This window comes from Asterias rubens, chromosome 6, assembly GCF_902459465.1.
Source record: "Asterias rubens chromosome 6, eAstRub1.3, whole genome shotgun sequence".
NCBI lineage: Eukaryota > Metazoa > Echinodermata > Asteroidea > Forcipulatida > Asteriidae > Asterias > Asterias rubens.
Window position 1 is genome coordinate 6638376 of NC_047067.1, and position 20542 is coordinate 6658917.

General features: G+C 37.2%; 1 protein-coding gene across 1 annotated transcript in view; it reads left to right on the top strand.

Moving 5' to 3' along the window:
- The window catches only part of LOC117291307 (von Willebrand factor D and EGF domain-containing protein-like), a 78770-nt gene extending 60297 nt beyond the window's left edge, over positions 1-18473 (top strand). The window contains exons 16-31 of the mRNA XM_033772945.1: positions 667-792; positions 1482-1580; positions 2045-2159; positions 3214-3467; positions 3965-4202; positions 5151-5297; positions 5863-5970; positions 6655-6750; positions 10069-10164; positions 13276-13371; positions 14428-14523; positions 15146-15241; positions 15535-15630; positions 16330-16425; positions 16905-17016; positions 17857-18473. Coding sequence (XP_033628836.1) covers positions 667-792; positions 1482-1580; positions 2045-2159; positions 3214-3467; positions 3965-4202; positions 5151-5297; positions 5863-5970; positions 6655-6750; positions 10069-10164; positions 13276-13371; positions 14428-14523; positions 15146-15241; positions 15535-15630; positions 16330-16425; positions 16905-17016; positions 17857-17893 — 1908 coding nt within the window. The 3' untranslated portion in view covers positions 17894-18473. The remainder of the gene's footprint in view (positions 1-666; positions 793-1481; positions 1581-2044; positions 2160-3213; positions 3468-3964; positions 4203-5150; positions 5298-5862; positions 5971-6654; positions 6751-10068; positions 10165-13275; positions 13372-14427; positions 14524-15145; positions 15242-15534; positions 15631-16329; positions 16426-16904; positions 17017-17856) is intronic.
- The last annotated feature ends 2069 nt before the right edge of the window (positions 18474-20542 follow it).

Sequence of the window (20542 nt, forward strand, 5' to 3'; positions counted from 1 at the left end):
GTTCGTTCGCACAGTAAAAGGGAAACCACGCAATTTCGAGGCATATTTGTGTGGATCATTGTATTCTACTTTGAAAACATCTTCCCAACCATATCCATTGTATAAAAAACGGTTACAAACGCTTTTTATAGACCAACTCGTCCGATCCAAGGCAACGTGTTCCTTTAAATAATCATTGTTTAGGGGTTTCTCCCCAGCGAGATAAAACTTGTTGTCCAATGAGAACAACCTGTGTCATTGACTGCCCTCTACTGATTCATATGCCTATTAATTTTAGGATTTATTTTTTATAAATATGCATTTAATGTTTTGGTTATCTCTAAGGCATTGGTTAGCTGGAATCAAATTCAAATCAGGTCAAAGTTTTGTCCAGTGCCATTGACTGGATGCTGATTCTGTTTTTGTCGGAACTTCATTTGTGGTTGTCTCACCTGTAGGCGTTGGTTAGTTAAGTTGGCATTATATATGCAAATCATGACAAACTTCAAGCTAATGGGTTATAATTGGTACCACTTGTCCAGACTAAAAGTGGTTTGCTTTTTGCTCACCAACAAAATGTTTTAAAATATACTCTTCTCATTAACAATTTCTCAGAGTTTTCTCAGGTTTACTTTATTCTTTAAAATCCTTCATGATGCCACCTGTTTTTTTCTTTTATTGATGTAGAGTCACGATGATGATGCAGCGGTCTTCCAAACGCAGGCTAGTTACATCAACAAGCGTTCCGTCCTGTGCCGTCTCCCATCAGACGAGGGCGTTGTTTTCAAGTATCTGACGAGATGGGAAGTGAAGGTACTGATCGAAAGGTCATAACCTTTGATCTGAGCGAACAGACTTGTGTATTAAATATTTGCCATCATAAATTAGCGTAATAATAAGCTGGCTTGTATAGAGTGCATTTTCCAGCGGTTGCAGGGTGCTGGATATGTCCTATACATTTCAGTACAATTTTTAACAATTTGTATGCAAACACAAATTTGAAAGATTTTACTTATGATATGGTTACTTTTGAAGACTCAGCGTTGTGTATTATTGTGTAATCTTGGTATGGGCACACTGTTCTTTAAGGCCGAGTAAGTCTTTGTTTTTTTGTTGTTTGATTGTTTTAATCGTACATGAATGTAGATATACATTTTAATAGAATGAACCTTTGAAAAGTTCATGCCAAAATATGGTCACGGAGCGATTATGTCAACGCAGAAAGATTTCTTAGATTCAAGTTTTGGGGAAACAAAAACCAATATTTTTTGTTCATAAACACATTTAAAGTGCAATGATTCTTCAAATTGCTTTAAACTATCGAACACTGCCGTTCTTTGTAATCAAGTCATTAGTTTTAGTGATTACCAAACGTATACCTTCCCTTTACTAATGCAGCTCCTTGACTAAAATATGGCTTTGTCAGTTTTCAGTCAAAAGAACTTTTTGTAGTTTCTTAACTATTCTGAAGAAGTTTTCATTTTGATGTGTTGTTGTTGCAGGTGGCGTATGTGGGATCGCCTTTCAGTGACGGTTTGGTCTTTACTGTTTACGACTCATACTGCCAAAAATGTGACTGGAGAGGGATCTGTCAAATGAAGGTTAGTAAATATTGGATTCCCATTTATAGAATGTGCATATTGTATGTTGGAAATGTTGAGCACAAGTTAGTAACCCCATAGTGTCTCTGTTATTAAGTAATTCTCACCTCAAACTTTCCCTGACCCCCTTTATCCAGAAGAGATTTGGGTTTGCTGTGGTGGAGTGGTCAAGTTCACTGGACTGAAGCTCTTTTGTCGTCAGAAGCAGTGTCTGGGTTCGGATTCTGGTCATGACACTTGTTTCCTTGAGCAAGGCGCTTAACCTTATGGCCCCAGGATTTGTTTTTCTCAAGATTTTTAGAGAAATTGTGATGAACCTCCTGAAGGAAAGTCTATAAAAGGCTACAGCATGTATACACAATAAAAAATTCCTGTTTTTTTCCCAAGGACCAATGTCTCAAAAACGGAATGTTCACAAATTGTCAAATTATTGTAATGTGTAATTTGTCATATTTTTCTTTCAGGCTGGTGCTTGTTTGATCGACTCTGTCTGCCATACCCAAGGTCAAATCAATCCTGACAATCAGTGCCTGAAATGTCTCCCAGATTCAGATCCGTACCAATGGTCCAATAACAACGGTAAACTCATTTTGATTTCATTCGTTTAAACTCATTGAGCTTCTTCCCATGTACTTTGCAATTCACTACCTTGAACCTGCTTCCCTGCCTCATTATTAGCTGTCCTAATTCAAAAACAATATACAATTGTTGCACGCTGTGACGGGTTCTATGGGGATGGACCCCAGTCACAGCGTGCAACAATTGTTTTGTTATACCTTTGTATAATTGTTATTCCTCTTCTCGAAGTTCTGTCATCTTCAAACATTATTACGACAATCCATTGTTTAATAAGCAGACGAACAAGAAACAATTCCCTCGAACCCGCGGTTATTTCGTACACAGCGCTGGAAATCGACCAAAGCTGGGAACGATCAAGGTGATGTACACCAGGGTACATCACTTTTCATGTTACCCGGCCCGTCGAGCCATGTAACATGCATTTTTTTTGCGCGTCACATGATTAGTTCTCGACCAATCAAACTTCACAGTTTGTTACCGATGTATAACAATATCATTTGTCATCTGTCTACCATTCGGCATTTTCCTCTTCCGTTACCTCTATCTCCCCTTTTCAGCACTCCTTTTGAGTTGGCTGTTTACAGAGAAATGTGATTGTTATAACTCCCTACAAAGAAAGAAACTTTATTGTAATAAAATTAACTGCAACAAAACATTCAGAATTACAATGGTCTACTCTGGGTTAGTATAATCTAAAGCAAGTTCTCAAAAGAACATAATCTACCTTGCAAGCAGATACACACATGGTGTTAGTGCAAACCAGTAACTTACTATACAATACCTCAAATCCCATATGCAACAAAACACACAACCTTTTCCCCCTTTCTGGCTGAACTTTTAATAATAAGCTTCTTCCTAGCAGCATTTCAACAGTTTTAGTAGAGCATCTTGCTCCATGACACAAGTATCATGACTGGGATTTAAACCCACAAAAATCTTGCTCCATACCAAGAACAAGAAAATGTTGGTGTTTAAATGAGTTCTTAGTAAAACTTCTTCATAATTATTTGTTCAGCAAAGTCTTATTTCCTCTCTACCTACATTTTGTCATTAGATAACGAGCCACCCATCCCCGAGGACACTCCTCTTTTAACGTTCTTTGTCGGTGACGCCATCAAATACCAAATCCTGGCTACAGACCCAGAGCAGTCTGCCGTCTCTTACTCTATCGAGACTCAAGACAACGTCAGCGGTGTCGTCATCTCATCCGACGGTACCTTTAAGTGGTCAGCTACGACAGAGGGAGACTATTCCTTTGCTGTGGTTCTCACTGATGAGTGCGGTTCATCGTCGTTGTCCATACTCCAGGTGAGTGGGACCACTGTGTCCGAACTAGTTCCCCCTGTCACAATGTTTAAGCGTGAAACCAGGCTTTTTTCTTCTTCCGTGGCACATATTCGATGAAAACCCAATGGTCTTTAACAGGATACTAAAACATGATTAAACAGCTACTAAGGGCATACTTTTTACATACGGCATATTATTATGAGTAATGACATAACTGGGCTTTTTCAGGAATCTTTTTCAAAAGGACCGGAGAAGGGTATTCAAAATGATTAGTTTCTACACAATTACAATTTAATTACAATTCAATCTTAAGTGAACTCAATTTCCTTATTGATTGTAAACATTTTAAATGAATTTCACAGCGAAGATCACTTGTTGCAATTTTTGTTCGAGTAGGTCTTTAAATACAGTTACATACTCAAAAATTATAATAGTAACATTAACAATTCTAAGCTGTTGACTCTGAAAACTCCAAATCACAAAGGAACCATGGTGTAAATTTGTCTGTTTTCAAACAGGTGCGAGTGGTTTTATGTGGATGTCGCAATGAAGGCGTGTGCGTGGTACCTTCAGCGAGTGAGTCAGATGTGATCAACCAAGCCGACCTACCGCGCTTTACATGCGACTGCCCTCCGCGATTTACAGGCACCCTGTGTGAAGTCAGCACAGATGGATGTGTGTCTAATCCATGCGTTAATGGAAATTGTGTTGAGGTCAATGCAGAGTTCTCATGCCAGTGTCATGAAGGTTTCATCGGTAAGCAATCAAATCTTTCTTTAAATTTGGATCGTTTTTGTTTTTATTGGTCTAATTGTTTGATCGTTTAATGTAGAGTCTTTTAAATTTACTGTCCATTTATTTCCTTATGGCGTAATGTTTCGACCCTTTAGACTCTTTCTAATTGTCAGTGGGATACCTTAGATTTTAGTTCCATTTAAATCAGTTGGAGGGAAAAGACCACTCCAATCAAACACTTGGAATCGAATCTTTTGGAAACCTGAACTCGGCTGTACTGAGGTATAGCTCCGGCTTACGGTTCCATCCACTGGTTTAAAGTCACCTATTGAAAGTGCTCGTGTTTTCAAAATAACCAATGAATCTGATAAAATTGAGTACTGTTGTCAAAATCTGCCTGTCATTTAGTTGATCCAATGCAAAAGCGTATTGTTAATCTGGTTGGTTGGGATCAGCGTTGCTACCGTTTTCCCACTTTATCGCAGCCAGCCTCTGTCTTTTGTGAAGATATTTGTATGGTAAATGAGCCACCAGTGTGTCCGACCTGACTCCTGCTATCGGGTTGATGAGCCAGACTACTGAGTTGCTTTCACCCATACACTCCTCTAGATGTAGAACAATTGCATGGTGTCATGGCTGAGCGGTTAAGAGCACCGGTTTCAAGCACTGGTGTTTGATCAGCAGAGTGTGGGTCGAGTCCCGGTCGTGCCACTTGCTACGTAAATATTGGGGAGGTAGTGCCTTCTGCTCTACCAGCCAGGCGTCGGATTGATGATACCCAAGCCTACATCCATATGGACTGTAAAGGGGGTAACCCTGTTTCAGCCCTAGGAGTAGGTGGCAATGACCTCTGGGAAAAAATAATTTTAGCCCACACCTTGAAGTGGCCTTCTGGCCTTGTGTGTCTGGCGATTTGCATAAAAAAAATGTTTCCCTTCATTATTTCTTCCTTACTTCTTCTCTATTTAGGAACCACATGCTCTACACCTAGTGATCCCTGTGCAAGCCGGCCGTGCTATCCAGGTGTACACTGTCATGCGAATGAAGCCTCCAATACACACTACACATGTGGGGAATGTCCATCTGGGTATACAGGGAATGGTGTGAACTGCGAAGGTGAGAGCTGTATATTTTTACATGCATGACATTTTTCCTGTTATAAGTCTGAGTTTCAATTTTGTTTTCCCTGGAAAAAAACAGAAAAATTGTGATTTAATACCCTAAAAAATATATTAAACAATACACCATAATGCGCAAGCATGTCAGCCCTTGGACTCAAAAATTATTTGCTACTTTTTTCCTGAGGCTTTCTTTCATTCATTTTGCTTTAACCTGGTTGTAAGTGTTTTCCATAACCTAAAATATCAAAAAGATCACAGATTTTTGAAAGCAAAGTACAGGATATTTGAATATTGAAAAAGCAAACAACTGATTATAGCTTCAATCTCAAAACCCATTGCTTATAAAGTCCACACTGGTACCAATTTCTCAAAGAAATATTATCTGGGAAACACTATCAAAGTCGTGAGGAGAATCACATTTCATGTTGTCCAATACCACTGTTGCTTATTTTGATTGCAGCAATCAAAGAATCTATCAAACAGTCTACAAAAACTTCATCCTGAAATTTGTTTAAAGGAAGTGTGTCACTTGAGGAAGTTAATTTTTTCCATATTTGTAGAGGTTGTGCAGTCGTTGTGTCAGTGGGGATGCCCAAGGAGAATGAGGTGTGAACCAACACAGGGGTGTGTCTGCATAGAAGGCTATGCAGGATACAGATGCCATCAAGGTCAGTACACTTCAAATCCCAATCAGGACCATTTGATTTTTCTCTAATGTTTGGTTTTAGGCACCATACCAAATATTGCGTTACTTTGCCATTTAGTGGTTTATCAAATTTCTATTTCTATTTATTGTCATCCTTGTTTTAATGTACCTATGTACCCCCGTACTGCAGTGGTGTAATTTATGTCTTTCATCTGTGCAATTTTTATCAATATTTTTACTTGTAATGCCAGTTGGTTTTTTTAAAATAAAAATGAATGAATGAATGAATGAATGAATGAAAGTGGCGCATCCATGCAACACCAAGAGAAAAATGTGGTTCATAAGGAAAACCTGAGGGAGTGTACCGCTGTGTCTCATAGTTCAATTGGTAGAGCATCTGCCCGGAGTGTCAGGGGTCTTGGGTTCAAATCCCAGTTAGGACCATTTGATTTTACTCTCATCCCTTATTTCATTATAAACAGGGAAGTTTAAAATTTCTTCTGAATACTTTTGTGGTCTTCCAATCATTAAATATCATCAAGTGTGGTTTTGAATGATAGATAAACGGTAGCCATGGTTTTCCCCATTCATTTAAATAATAATAGCCCACCAGAGGTTTGAAGGGAACAACAAACTGAAATACCCTCTCTTTGTGGTAATTCTTTATTTTCTTTGTAACAATTGGTTTTGTTAACTTTTCCCCCAGCCATCTGTAATCCTTCTTGCCGAAACAATGGGTATTGTGTCCGCCCCAATGAGTGTGTGTGCCCCATGGGTTATTCGGGACCAACGTGCGAAGCAGGTAAGGGAACCAATGAATCAATTATAGCCATTTGTGATACCTACATGCAGGGTACCAATCATTCTTCATTTATTTGTGATAGGAAGATGTTCCATGTCATACAAATTGAGTATCGGTGACCAAATATTATATCAAAAAGAATTCTTTAAAAATGCATTATAGTTGGATAGTGAAAATACAGTCTATGAAAAAGGATCATTTTGATAAAAAAAAAACCACATTTTTAAACAGCAGTTTATTTTCTTGTTAATTGTATTTGGGATATCTTATGTTTCTTCTTTGGAAGTATCAAGTAATAAGCCACAACAGCTACTGACTGACTAATTATACTTTGGGGTGAACAAAGACACATTTTCTAGGATGGGACTCGAACCTGTTACATGCCGCCGCTCCACCAACTCAGCTCTCTGAGCTCAGTCGGTAGAGCATCGGCAGAGCATCGGCCTGGAGTGTCGGGGGTCTTGGGTTAAAATCCCAATGAGGACCATTTGATTTTTCTCTAATCCCATATTTCATTATGAAAAGGGAAGTTTAGAAGCTGCAAGATAGTTAACATTTCTTCATGGTTTACATGCCGACGCTCCACCAACTGAGCTCTCTAACGCTAATGTTGCCGGCGTGTGTATTTTCTTCAGACAATTTGTTCTTTGTTTATCTGTTTGTAAATATACTTGAACACAAAATGAGTACAGACAAAAAGCAAATGTTTTGGGTAGTCATTTGATAGTATGATCAGGTGGAAACTAGATAGAGGTGTGTTTTGTTGTAAACCTTTTTAATTATTCCTTTTGAACCATGCATAGTCCTCTAATGTGCCTCATTTTGCATGTTATCACCCCCACTGCCAATGTTGTACCACATATTGCACTGATAAAAGCAAACATGTAACTCATCAGTAGATATACATCATCATCATCATTCCATCGTTTGAAATGTTCCAGTCAGAATGTAGAAATATAGAGTACCCACAATTGCTTTAGAGTCAAAGAATAGGATGTCTTAATTGTTTACATTTTATACCACTTGCGAGTAGTGATGTGAATGATGACAGTTACAATGCCCTGCTGAGCCATTAGTGAAAGTTCGATTGGAAATCCTCAGACCGGATAAGAACACAGTGGAATCAAGCTCTGTTGTTTCTGATCAGGGGTGGATTTCACAAAGAGTTAGGACTAGTCTTATCTTGAGTTAGGACAAGTTACTAGTCCTAACTTAGGACTAGCTGTACGTTTTTGATATCTCTTAGGACTAGTCCTAAGTTAGGACTAGTCCTAACTCTTTGTGAAATCGACTCCAGGAGAGTGTGGGACCTTGTAACTCAAAATGTGACTCCACATACCTTGCAGGAGGAAAATACTACTTTTATTGATAATGTGCTATACACAATATAAGAACCCAATATTATTGTTATTATTACGGTAAAGGGCAAGCTTTTGCGTAGTTACATAAGGGATGGCAAACTCCTGTACACAATTTCCATAGAATTGTTTGGCACAAAGGGTACCAGTTTTTTAAATTAAGCATTTTATAGCGACCAGGCAAGTCATTGTACTAGACACTATTTAAATACACTCGCCAATGGCTTATTGCTTAAATACTAAAATGTACAGGTTAATAAATTTAAACAAATAAAGGTGTCCATAATAAAAAATAAATCGTCCAAAAGATGCCCGGACAGATTGTTCACCAATACTTCACTTTGTTTCATAGTTTGAAAATTGAAGGATTCCTCTGAAAAGTCACCAGAATAAAAGGGACAGAATTTAAGACAACTGCTAATAGACAACTGCTATTACTACTTTGAAGTCTACATAGCATGTTGATCTGGCTGGGCTAGTTGATAATCAATAATATGTTTGGGAAACAAAATGAGAGACACACCTAAAAAAATGATATGAGAAGCAATCTGTTTTGGTCTTTCCCAATTTAAAAACAGCCTTTTTTAGAAATTAAATTTTTTTTTCAATCATATACACTTACTTCAATTGCAATTTTGTCTCAATCATTTACATTTACTTCATTCTTACTAAGAAGAAGTTCAAATTGATTAGCGTTAAATCAAAATGTTTGACCAAACATAATGATAGAAGGTTGGAAGATAACGTAGTGTTTAAACCAATAGTAAACAACTTTTAATGAAACAACCCAACACCTTTTATCTACCCTACTACCCAATCCAACTTTTAATTCTGGCTGTACTGGATTTTATTCTGGCTTTAAACCTATAGTTGAAATTAATAATGATAATAAAAAACACAGTTGTTTTCATTAAGAATATTCCCCTTTGCAAACAAATTTGTCCACTGTGGAGAACTGAAGCTGATCTGACCGTGCTGTGATTGGTCGATTACCTACCAATCATAACTTTATCTTGGCTGTGATTGGTCAGTTGTCTTTTGCACTCAAGAAATATTCACAAGGTGTTACCGCATATAACTTCCACCATGCAAAGTGTCAAAACCTACTTATTGCACTCTTCTGAGTGTAGCACACATGTAAAATGGACCTTCAATAGCTGTTGATTCATCATTTACCCACTAGACGGAGACCATGGAGGTCATAGTCTTGGAGGCCATGGTCTCTGTTGCCTTGGTGCTTCACAAATCTCTCATAAACAATAGAAGTGCCCTTTGCAAAATGAAAATGGCCTTGCCCTCTCATTTAATTCCAGGACATTGTTCAGGTTTCAACAATCATTTAAACAAAAAAAAGATTTAAAAAAACCTTGTGGAACATTTATTTGGCTGTATGCTGCAGGAACTTCACTCTATTGACACTTAATTTCAAGCTTAGAACTTTGTTCTGGAACTTTGTTCTGGAACTTTGTTCTGGATGGGGCCGGGCTGGATCCTTATAAAGGGGCAGAACTTCACATAGCTAGGACTTGAACTGCCAGGCCAAGCTCTGTGGCCGAGTTTAAATATTGCATGACATTTCAGACATTTCACAGCAGGCATTCAACAACATCTCATTCTAGATAACTTCTCTTTATGACTCAATGCTTAATAATTGCTCTCTTAAGCCAAGTTAAAAACAGGTGAGCGGCCATAATAACCAGTTACCATGGCAATGACATCTTCTCAAGTAAACACCCCCCCTCCACCCCACCTTTAAAAATAAGACTTTATAATAACGATTGTTGAACTTCCACCAACGTTCGTGATGCAACCCCATGTTTAGATTGTTTCACTATTATTAACCAACGTGGTGGTATTTTTTTCCCCTCCCTCTCCTCTCCTCTCCCTTGTTCTTCCCCCCTACCCTTCTCCCTCTGAATAAAACGCGTGTTCCTGATAATGCGGTAACCCTGTCTTGCAGCACAGTGCGAACCCGGGTGCCAAAACGGAGGCCGGTGTGTCCTGCCCAATGTGTGCACTTGCAAGTACGGCTACTTTGGCCGCCGGTGCCAGATTAGTAAGTTGGTTGGATGGGTTTTATCTCCTCATACAGCCAGCCTGGTTCCCCCTGGGGTTAAAAGCGGTCCTACCCTCTATGGGGAACTAGGTTGGAGTTTTTAAAAGCATCTCTAGGTTCTAACCCATTCCTGTCTCTAGCTCCATTATATCATGCACGATCAGAAAAGACGAGAATGATAACAACTTACTAATTCATGACTTGTTTGACCCCTGACCCCCTGTCTCTCCCTCCATGCTCTACAGACTGCCGATAACAACCAGAAATAACTTTGCATTTCTTGCTATTTGTGCTAACAACTACATTAATGTGCATCACACTAGCATTCAATAAGTTACTAATCAATAATCTGTTGGCTAAATGGACTGCCATTTAAGGGGTCTTTCTCAAACCCTACTTGGGCTCCCTTCACCCTGGCTTGGGGCTCGACTGCACGCTGAGTATGCACTGGTCTTCTGGCCTGTACATTTTTGGAGCAGCGTGTGGTGGTTCGAACATCAGGCGGCACCTGGAGCCGGAGCCCAAGCTGTGGTTTGAAAAAGACCCCAGGTGACTGCGAATTCTGCAAATTATTTTTGGGGGCCATGTTTAACTTTTCCCCTTAAAATCTTTCTGAAAGTTAAAAAGTGAACTCCCCAATGTGAGGCAAGGCAGAAACTTAGGTTGTAGTGTGAGAAAAAAAAACCACTTTCACACCAGAGCAATTTTAGCAAGGGGTCCATTCTAAAATGTAGCAAGGTTGTAATTTTGTTTACAAAATGTACCTCGTGTGAAAAGGCAACAAGATTTGTAGTGTCTGATGAGGTCCCTTGTAAGACATAAGAAACTGTTCCGATCCTAAAATTGTAAACAACAAACTTTTGTTTGTAATGTACACCCAAAATACAAAAACAAAATAACAAACAAAATAGTGGTTGACATCCTTTGCTGTTATTGGTGGTGGGTTTCTTTAGACATAACCATTTCATAACTCTCTTCCATTAACGAACAGTGTAACAAAATAACATTTGGGAAGTCAGCAATATCTCCAACAAAATAATCCATAATAATAATAAAAATTGTTCCAGAAAATCATAAAATTAATCGTATTCACTGTCACTTAATCACATGTTTTATTGACAATTTAAAACTCTTTCAGTTCTTAGTCCTTTAAAATTCTATTATTAAGAAAAATTTTCTCAAAATGTAGTTATTACATTAACGTTTATTTAGTGTAATCATGTTTTTAATCAGTTTTAAAGTTCCATATCCCCATACTCCCATCAGCTTCCAGCTGTTTGTTATGTTTGAATAATTGTGCAAGCAATACTTTGTAAAAGATAAGCCAGAAGTGCAAGTATAAAACAATTAAACACCACAAATTTGGACTGTTAAAGGAGTGACCAAAATTAAACTTTATCCGCTGAGAACTATACGGTTATTCGTGCAATTTGTGTGGATTTAACATATTTTTGAGCTCCTGGTGAATCAAGAGTGTTCTTCTAAGTGGTCTTTTCTTTGGCAAAAAGAAACCTTCATTTGTTGATTTTATTTAATGACCTTTTGATCATTGCACAAATGAAATTGCAATTAAAGACCTTATATCACTGAGCAGACGATTTGTCCTTTAACGAAGTCGTTTTCAAAGGCTAAACAAACAAATAGTAAAAGAAACAAAACAATAGAGAAAGAAGAAATGAATATAGAACGGGAAAAAAAAAGAGTGGATTAGACTTGCTCACAAAACTTAAAAATTTAAAACATTTAGAAAAAAAATACTTAAAATTGCCTTTACTTAATTTTTAAAATGGGATTTCAAAAAACCCTGGAATATTTTAACAACAGCGACAAAAACAGCATGTTTGAAAGATAGCCTGAGCCGATCAGATCACCACCGTACACAGTTTCCATTAGGTACTGCACGTTATTAAGTTTGGCACCTGCACTCATTGTTCTATTTATTTTGTGTATCCACTTCATGCACATCCCCATATAGTGACGCCCCTTCACACAAAACACCAATCTAAAGGGCTTGTAAAACAAGATTAGGTAGCATGTGTAGTATTGGTTCTATTTTACCTGAAGTGAAGATGACCTGGCAAGTTTGTTTATTTATTGATGTATGTCTTTAAAGACAGTGGACACTATTGGTAATTGCCAAAGACCAGTCTTCTCACTTGGTGTATCTCAACATATACATAAAATAACCAACCTGTGAAAATTTGAGCTCAATCGGTCGTTGAAGTTGCGAGATAATAATGAAAGAAAAAACACCCTTGTCACACGAAGTTGTGTGCTTTCATATGCTTGATTTCGAGACCTCACATTCTAAACTTGGAAAATTGGAAAAATTACTTCTTTCTCGAAAACTAAGTACTTCAGAGGGAGCCGTTTCTCACAATGTTTTATACCACCAACCTCTCCCCATTACTCGTCACCAAGTTAGGTTTTATGCTAATAATTATTTTGAGTAATTACCAATAGTGTCCACTGCCTTTAAAGTCATCTTAAAGCCTGGTTCAAACTTCCGGCAAACGCTTTTTTCAAAAGGAATTTGATATTACAGCTCTGTTTTTGCTTTGAATATTTCAGAAGATTCTAATTTGTTGCTGTGGATTTGTTGCATCAAAATTTGCATCGTATTCACATTAGCAGGAAGTATGATCGAGGCTTTATAATCGAGGGGGCAGGGGTTCACAATAACCACTTTAGGACATCATTTTGGAGCCTTGTGTAAAATAACACAGACAAATTTCAAGGAGTATGTTTTAGTAACTGGGCTTCTGAAAGTGCTACATGCAGCAAGTAGTTTCACATGTGAGTAATAAAGACTAACAGAATGGTTCAACATTTTCAGAAGTGTACAAACCGTACACTTGAGGGTTCAGATCTTTATATTCTGGGCGGGGGGGGGGGGGGGGGGTTAGCTTTTGAAAATGTTGAACCACCTTTCATGTCCATTCCATGCATTGCACCATTTACTTTTAAAGGAGTACAAGAGTTGCGTAATAAGCAGAGTCTTCATTTTGCCCTGCCATCGAGCCAAACTTGAGTGTTTTTTTAAACACCAAAGGCACCTAACGTGATAATATCTTTTTTTAACCAATTTGGGGGACATTTTATATATTTTAGTGACTTGTACAGTGAATTGTGCTAATGGAGGATACTGTGTGACTCCAGATACGTGTACATGTCCTCATGGTTACACTGGACCTACCTGCAATATCGGTAAGAAATCGCTTTTAACAACAAAATTACAAACTTAAGATCTCAATCCTAATAAGCCTTTTTGAGATATGGATGACACAATGCTACAACACTATAAGGGTTTGGGTAAATTTGTGTGTAAACACCCAAACCAAACAGGCTTATTGGTTTGGGCCCAATTTTATAAAGCCTGTAAAAAAAAAAGCATAAAAACTTGCTAAGCAAAAACAAATCTTGCTTTACAGAAACTGGTTACCAACCAAGTTCCATCAAGTTTACATTGTTGCAACTCGTGCCCCACTCACTTTATGCTTAGCAAAGACATTTGCTATCCAGTATTATCTGCTTAACAGCTTTATGAAATGTGGCCCTGGTAGTCAAGTCACCGGGGTGTCGGTTGGAATCCTGGCCATGACACTTATGTCCTTGAAAAAGGACACATACCTACAATGTGTTTGTTTGTTTGTTAAGTTGATCTTCCCAATAAGGGAACTTGCCAAAGCTCCCACAAGGGGATATAAACGCCAAGCTGACAACAGCCAATCTCTCTCATCCAAACATTAACGCTTCTGTCACCCAGGGTTAAAATGGGTGCCTGTGAGGGTAGAGATAGTTCTTGTGATTGATTTCGCTTGGTGCTAACAACACAGGCAGCATACATTCAAGTTTGTTGCTTAAGGAAAAAACCGAGACTAGAACCCACCTTCTGCTGATCAGAAACATCAGAGTCTGGTTATCTAAAATAATATGATCATTTATTCAGCCAAAAAAACATAACATCTGAAATTGTAGTGCACCGCGAGCTCTTAGTTAGAAAAAGTTATTAACCCTTAACAAAGAGCTTAATTCATTAACAATACATCACCAATTTTGAGAAGTCGTGAAGGCTCCAATTTGGTGTATACTTGAAGGCTTTTTGTCGCATCTATTTGAAAAGCAAATTAACCCAAGTTTGATTTTTGGCTGGAGGAAGTGCTTAGTTTGGGCACCGAGTGTCACATCTCATTGTGCTTATGGTGGGATGTAAAATTGCAAAGATTTCTTGTAAAATAACAAGATTTGATTGATTTTCTTTAGCCGTGTGTAAGCCAGCCTGCAGTAATGGTGGTGCGTGTGTCCGTCCAAATAACTGTGTGTGCTTACGAGGTTTCCAGGGGTCACAATGTCAAACCGGTAAGCAACTTTTAAAAAAAAATTTAAAAAAATGATTTATTGACTTGAATTGCATTCCATTCCATGCATTGAATGCAACCGCATTACAAACAAGAAAAAATTGAATCAATCTCGAGGAAAATTTACAAGTGCTAAAAACATTGAAAAAGCACAAGACCACAATGTACTCTGTAAAAAGGTAGGAAATATGGTTACCGCAATAAATACATAAGAATGATAAGTAGAGCTTAGCATCATTGGAGCGTATAACGTCGTTCAAGCTTAATGTCATTCAACTTAGCAATGTCAATTTGATAGATGTAAAATTTGCAATGGGGAGAAAGAATATTAAGAGGCCGTGTGTTTCAATCCTACCAGAGTGATTTCCTCATGGTCGTTTTTCCATGGGACTCTGGGAAAGTACTATGAGCATTCAGTGCCATAATCACCTTGGTGGTGTAAAACCAATTATTGGTGTCACCTTGTCATGTTGTTATTATCTTTGAGTAATGAGGCACCTGTAAGGACCAATAAATGTAAAAAACTACAACAAAACATTTATAAAATAATTTAATTAATGTTTGAGTAATTTTTACCAACTACTTTTACCAATTAAGCAAGTTTTCTCCATTTGTTTCTGTAGCGATCTGTTCACCCTCGTGTCGTAATGGTGGTACGTGTGTTCGACCAAACATGTGCTCATGTCCACCCGGATACTCTGGACACAACTGCGCAGTGGGTAAGATTGGATTAGTTTGGATTAGTTAAGTGCAACTTAACGAGCTGAAAAAATCAGAAGATGTCGGTTATAACCACCCATGAAGATGTGGAAAAAATTGCCTGACGAGTTACAGTCATCAAGTCCATCAGTCATCATTTAAACGCCATCTTTTAGGCCTATCTTTTCAATCTTCCTTTTAAAGAACAATGGTTTGCTAGTGACTGGCACCTTTGTCCTCAAGATACTGTGCCGCATATAAAATAGATATATAATAAATTATCTGCTATTATTATTATATTGTTTATTTTTAGCAAACTGTGAGCCCCGATGCCAGAATGGTGGGCGTTGTGTCAAACCAAATAAATGCTCCTGTCCATCAGGTTACAGAGGGAGGAAGTGTCATAAAGGTAATTAACATGTTTGTTTTCCTTTTATGACGTCAGTCTATAATCAAAGATAATGGTAAGACTTGGCTGTGAGTTCGAATCCCACGGTGTGAATGATTCAAATGAATCATCGCGGGAAAGATTTATGAAAATAGACTTACAAAGGTTCAAGTTGAACCAACTTTGTTTATTTTTGCGTTGGTTAGTGTTGGGAAGTGTTTTATGTTTTGTACTTGATTGCATGCAGTTTGTCCAGCTAATTGTTTGGTGAGTTTAATTTATTGAGTTATATGTTGAGTGATTTGAGTTTGCTGACTTACATATATGATTGATTAGAGTGTTTATAGGTTATGTTGAGTGATTTGAGTTTGTTGAGTTTTATGTCGAGTGATTTGAATTTGTTGAGTTACATGTAGAGTGATTTAAGTTTTTCGAGTTATGTTGATTGATTTTAGTGTATTGAGTTATATATGTTGATTGATTTGAGTTTGTTGATAGTTGAGTTTATTGAGTTATATATGGTGAGTGATTTGAGTTTGTTCAGTTATATGTCGAGTGTTGAGTTATATGTTGATTGATTGAGTTTGTCAATTTATATGTACATGTTTTTTTTCTTTTTCTTTTTTTAAATCTTTTTTTTAATTTGTATGTTGAGAGAGATGAAATAATTATTGCCTGAAGGCAATGAACCTGGCTAAAATGTCCTTTTTTCCATTTCAGCTATTTGTGTATCTGGTTGTCGGAATGGCGGTGAATGCATAAAGCCCAATGTGTGCATGTGCAAGACAGGTTATAGCGGTTCCAACTGCCAAACACGTAAGTTACCTTTATATTCAGGTTACAAAGCCTTTAGATTTATCTATCAGCATTTGGCTTTAGAAAACAATCTACCGTCATTATAAACCATGCAACTTCCTGATTTCGTAATCGGCAAAAGCTCAAAAATTCTCTACATACAAACTTGTAGAGGTACAAAGTGAGCATTAAATTTGCATTTGAAGTTGTTGATGGCAAGGTTATTTTTTCCAGAAACTTAGGCAGCTTTTATCATCTCCGTATGTCTGAAAAGTTTTGTATTTGCCCCTCAAAGGAGACTTTTGAGACGCTGGCGGCACCAGACAATATAATGGTCCTTTTTTGCCGCTCTGAGGGTGCGCGCTCATGCTCAGTATTGCACGCGTAGGTCTGAGCACGCGCACTACTGTGAAAAAGGACCGTCTAAAATTCTCCCATTGCTAAACTTATCTGATATAATAAGGGTATCACTATGTTTGTTTGTGTTTGTTTCTCAACAGCCGTTTGCAGGAGACCATGTATGTACGGTGGTCAGTGCATAGGTGCTGATGTTTGCCACTGTAGACCGGGGTATGCCGGAGCACAATGTCAGAGTAGACAATCACACTCAAGGTAATTCCTCGTTGCTCATTACACAACAGCCCAACCGCAGTCCAACCTCCCAGTGTTGCACCAATTTTTACGTACTAAAATGAATAGCCAAAACTTGGATGGTCTGGGGTTGAATTTCACAAAGAGTTAGGACTAGTCTTATCATGAGTTAGGACGAGTTACTCATCCTAACCTAGGACGAGCAATGCCTTTTTTATATCTCCTATGACTAGTCCGAAGTTAGGACTAGTCCCAACTCTTAGTGAAATCAACCCCAGGTTGACGTAGTGGTATCTTACCTTACTTTCCAGGTCTAGGCAGCAGTAGGTCTTAATGCAGTACAGAAGTAGGTGTTCTGCCTCTAGGACTCCGGTTCAAATCCCACCGGGGGCACTATGTGCATTGGGTTTTCAGTATCTGCCTGACTGCGTTTTCCCCCTGGAATAATTCTCTGTGGTTTTCCTCCCACATCTAAAACTGAAACTTCCTTCGTTATCTTGTTTGATTGGGTTCTTGGCTAGTACAGAGATTAAATTTGCTTTTCTGAAAGTCCTTGGCTTCACAACCTGAGTAAATTAAATGAGACTTTTTTAATTTGTTTCATCAAAGAATTTCCAAAAAATATCTTAAATAATTGAGATATCCGTTTTGAGTTGCCTTGTACAGCTCTTGCTGGCAAGCAACACTTAACAAAAAAACTATTGCAACAAAACTTGTCTACCAATTCTTGATATGCTTTTATTATTTAGAAATATTTAATCTCTAAATGACCTCCATTCCAAATTGTTTTGGAACAAAGTATTTAAATATCTGAATATGATTTTTTGCTCACTTTTCTCTTTTGATTTTCTTCTATTTCAGATTTAAAAGAGGATTAGATTCCATGCCAGCATCTTGAGGTATCGACAATCTCACCCAGCAATGAACTTAGGTGCCAGCTTCAAAGTGTAATAAAAACAAACAAATCGCACTGCAGTGTTATACAGGGAACCAAGAAAGCGTGTACATATTCAATATCAGATCAGGGTACGTAATGCTACCTTGTAATGTGTGTATATATGAGTGTCAAAACTGCATTTATGTTGGGAAGTGGTGGTACGCTGTTATCGGACTACTTGCAATTGTAAGGGGGAGTGTAGGTCCTGTGATTGAACATGGGAGTGGACATCACAAGGACTTTATGGAGGTTTGTCCAGGGCTATTTAAAAATGTGATCTATGGATATTTGGTTGATGGAAGATCATCAGGCTGGCTAAATTAATTGCTTGTTACTAGACAAGACTGAATTCATTCTTGTCATCATTCGAGCCAACCACGTATAATTGTACGAGTAGTTACAGTTGCACATCATACATGTATAGTCGACCATGTACGAATGGTGCAGAATCCAGTGTCAAAACTTAAAAAGGTGCCATTTTGTCGATTTCACAAAGAGTTAGGACTAGTCCTAACTTAGGACAAGTCCTAGGAGATATACAAATTGCAGGGATAGTCCTAAGTTAGGACGAGTAACTGGTCCTTACTCGAGATAAGACTAGTCCTAACTCTTTGTGAAATCCACACCAGCTAGCTCAAAACAAGTTATTATTGAGTTAAGAAAAAGACCAATTGCACCAAATTGGGAAGCCTATACTATATGATAGCTTTGGTTTCGACAGTTGGACCTAAATGTGGGTTAAAGGATAGGATGCAATGACTTAATCTGTGAGATTAAAATGAGATATAGTGCCTTTGATCATTGTAAGAAATATGTCACTCTAATCTCATCTGAAAGAAAGCAATGATTAAACAAGCCAAACTTACTGGTATGGTACATCAAAATAACAGTTACAGTTTTGACAGAAATTCGATAAAAATGCTGTTACTTTTTCACTTGTCCTATGGAAATTAGCTTTCAAATTTTGACAAAAATAAACAACAATAAAGGACTAACCCCTTGTGGTTTTCCCATTTTGGACCAAAATTTAATAAAAATGCTAAACTTACCCCCTTGTGATTTTTAACAATTTTGGACAAAAAATTGATAAACTTGCTGAACTTATCCCTTGTGATTTGTTCCAGTTTTGACCGAAATTCAATAAAAATGCTGGACTTACCCCCCCTTTGTGATTTTTATCAATTTTTGACCAAAATTCGAAAAAAAATGCTGGTGACTTTTTCGTGTTTTGACTGTCATTCAATAAAAATGCTGAACCCTTGTGATTTTTCCCATTTTTGACCGAAATTCTATAAAAACGCTGAACTTACCCCTCGTGATTTTTTCCAGTTTTGACCGAAATACGATAAAAATGCTGAGGTTACCCCTTGTGATTTTTATCAATTTTTGAACGAAATTTGATAAAAATGCTGGAATTTGCCCCTTGTGTTTTTTATAAATTTTTGCCGAAATTTGATTAAAATGTTGAACTTACCCCTTGTGATTTTTATAAATTTTTGATTTTGACCGAAATTCAATAAAAATCTTGAACTTACCCCTTGTGATTTTTATAAATTTTTTACCGAAATTAAGAAAAAATGTTGGACTTAACCCCTTGTGATTTTAATAAATTTTTGAACGAAATTCCATACAAATGCTGAACTTACCTACCCCCTTGTGATTTTTATAAATTTTTGACCGAATTTCGATGAACATGCTGGATTTACCCCTTGTGATTGTCTCCAGTTTGGACCGAAATTCAATACAAATACTGAACTTGCCCCTTGTGATTTTCATCAATTTTGACCGAAATTCAATAAAAATGCTGAATTTACCCCTTGTGATTTTTATAAAGTTTTAGTTGAATTTCATTAAAATGTGGACTTACCCCTTGTGGTTTTTCCAATTTTTGACCGAAATTCGATTAAAATGCTGAACTTACAATTTTTGAACGAAATTTGATTTTAATAAATTTTTGCAGAAATTTGATTAGAATGTTGAGCTTGCCCCTTGTGATTTTCATCAATTTTGACCTAAACTCAATAAAAAAAAATCCTTGTGATTTTTATCAATTTTTGACCGAAATTCGAAAAAAATACTGAATTTACCCCTTTTTATCTATTTTTAGTTGAATTTCAATAAAAATGTGGACTTACCCCTTATTATTTTATCAACTTTTGACTGAAATTCCATTAAAATGCTGGACTTACCCCTTGTGATTTTTTCAGTTTTGACAGAAAAAAAAAAAAAATGTTAAACCCTTGTGTTTTTTATCAATTTTAACCGAAATTCAATAAAAATCCTGAATACCCCTTGTTTTTTTTCTTCAATTTTTGAAATTTTTTGAAATTCGATAAAAATGTTGGACTTCCCCCTTCTGATGTTTTCCAGTTTTGACCGTAATTCAATAAAAATGCTGATTTTACCACTTGTGTTTTTTATTACTTGTTGACCGAAATTCGATAAAAATGCTGGCTTTACCCCTTGTGATTTTTATCAATTTTGATAAAAATGCTGGACTTACCCCTTGTGATTTTTATAAATTTTGGACACAAATTTGTTAAAATTGCCTGTGATTTTATCAAATTTTTGACCGAAATTTGATAAAAATGCTGGTTACCCCTTGTGGTT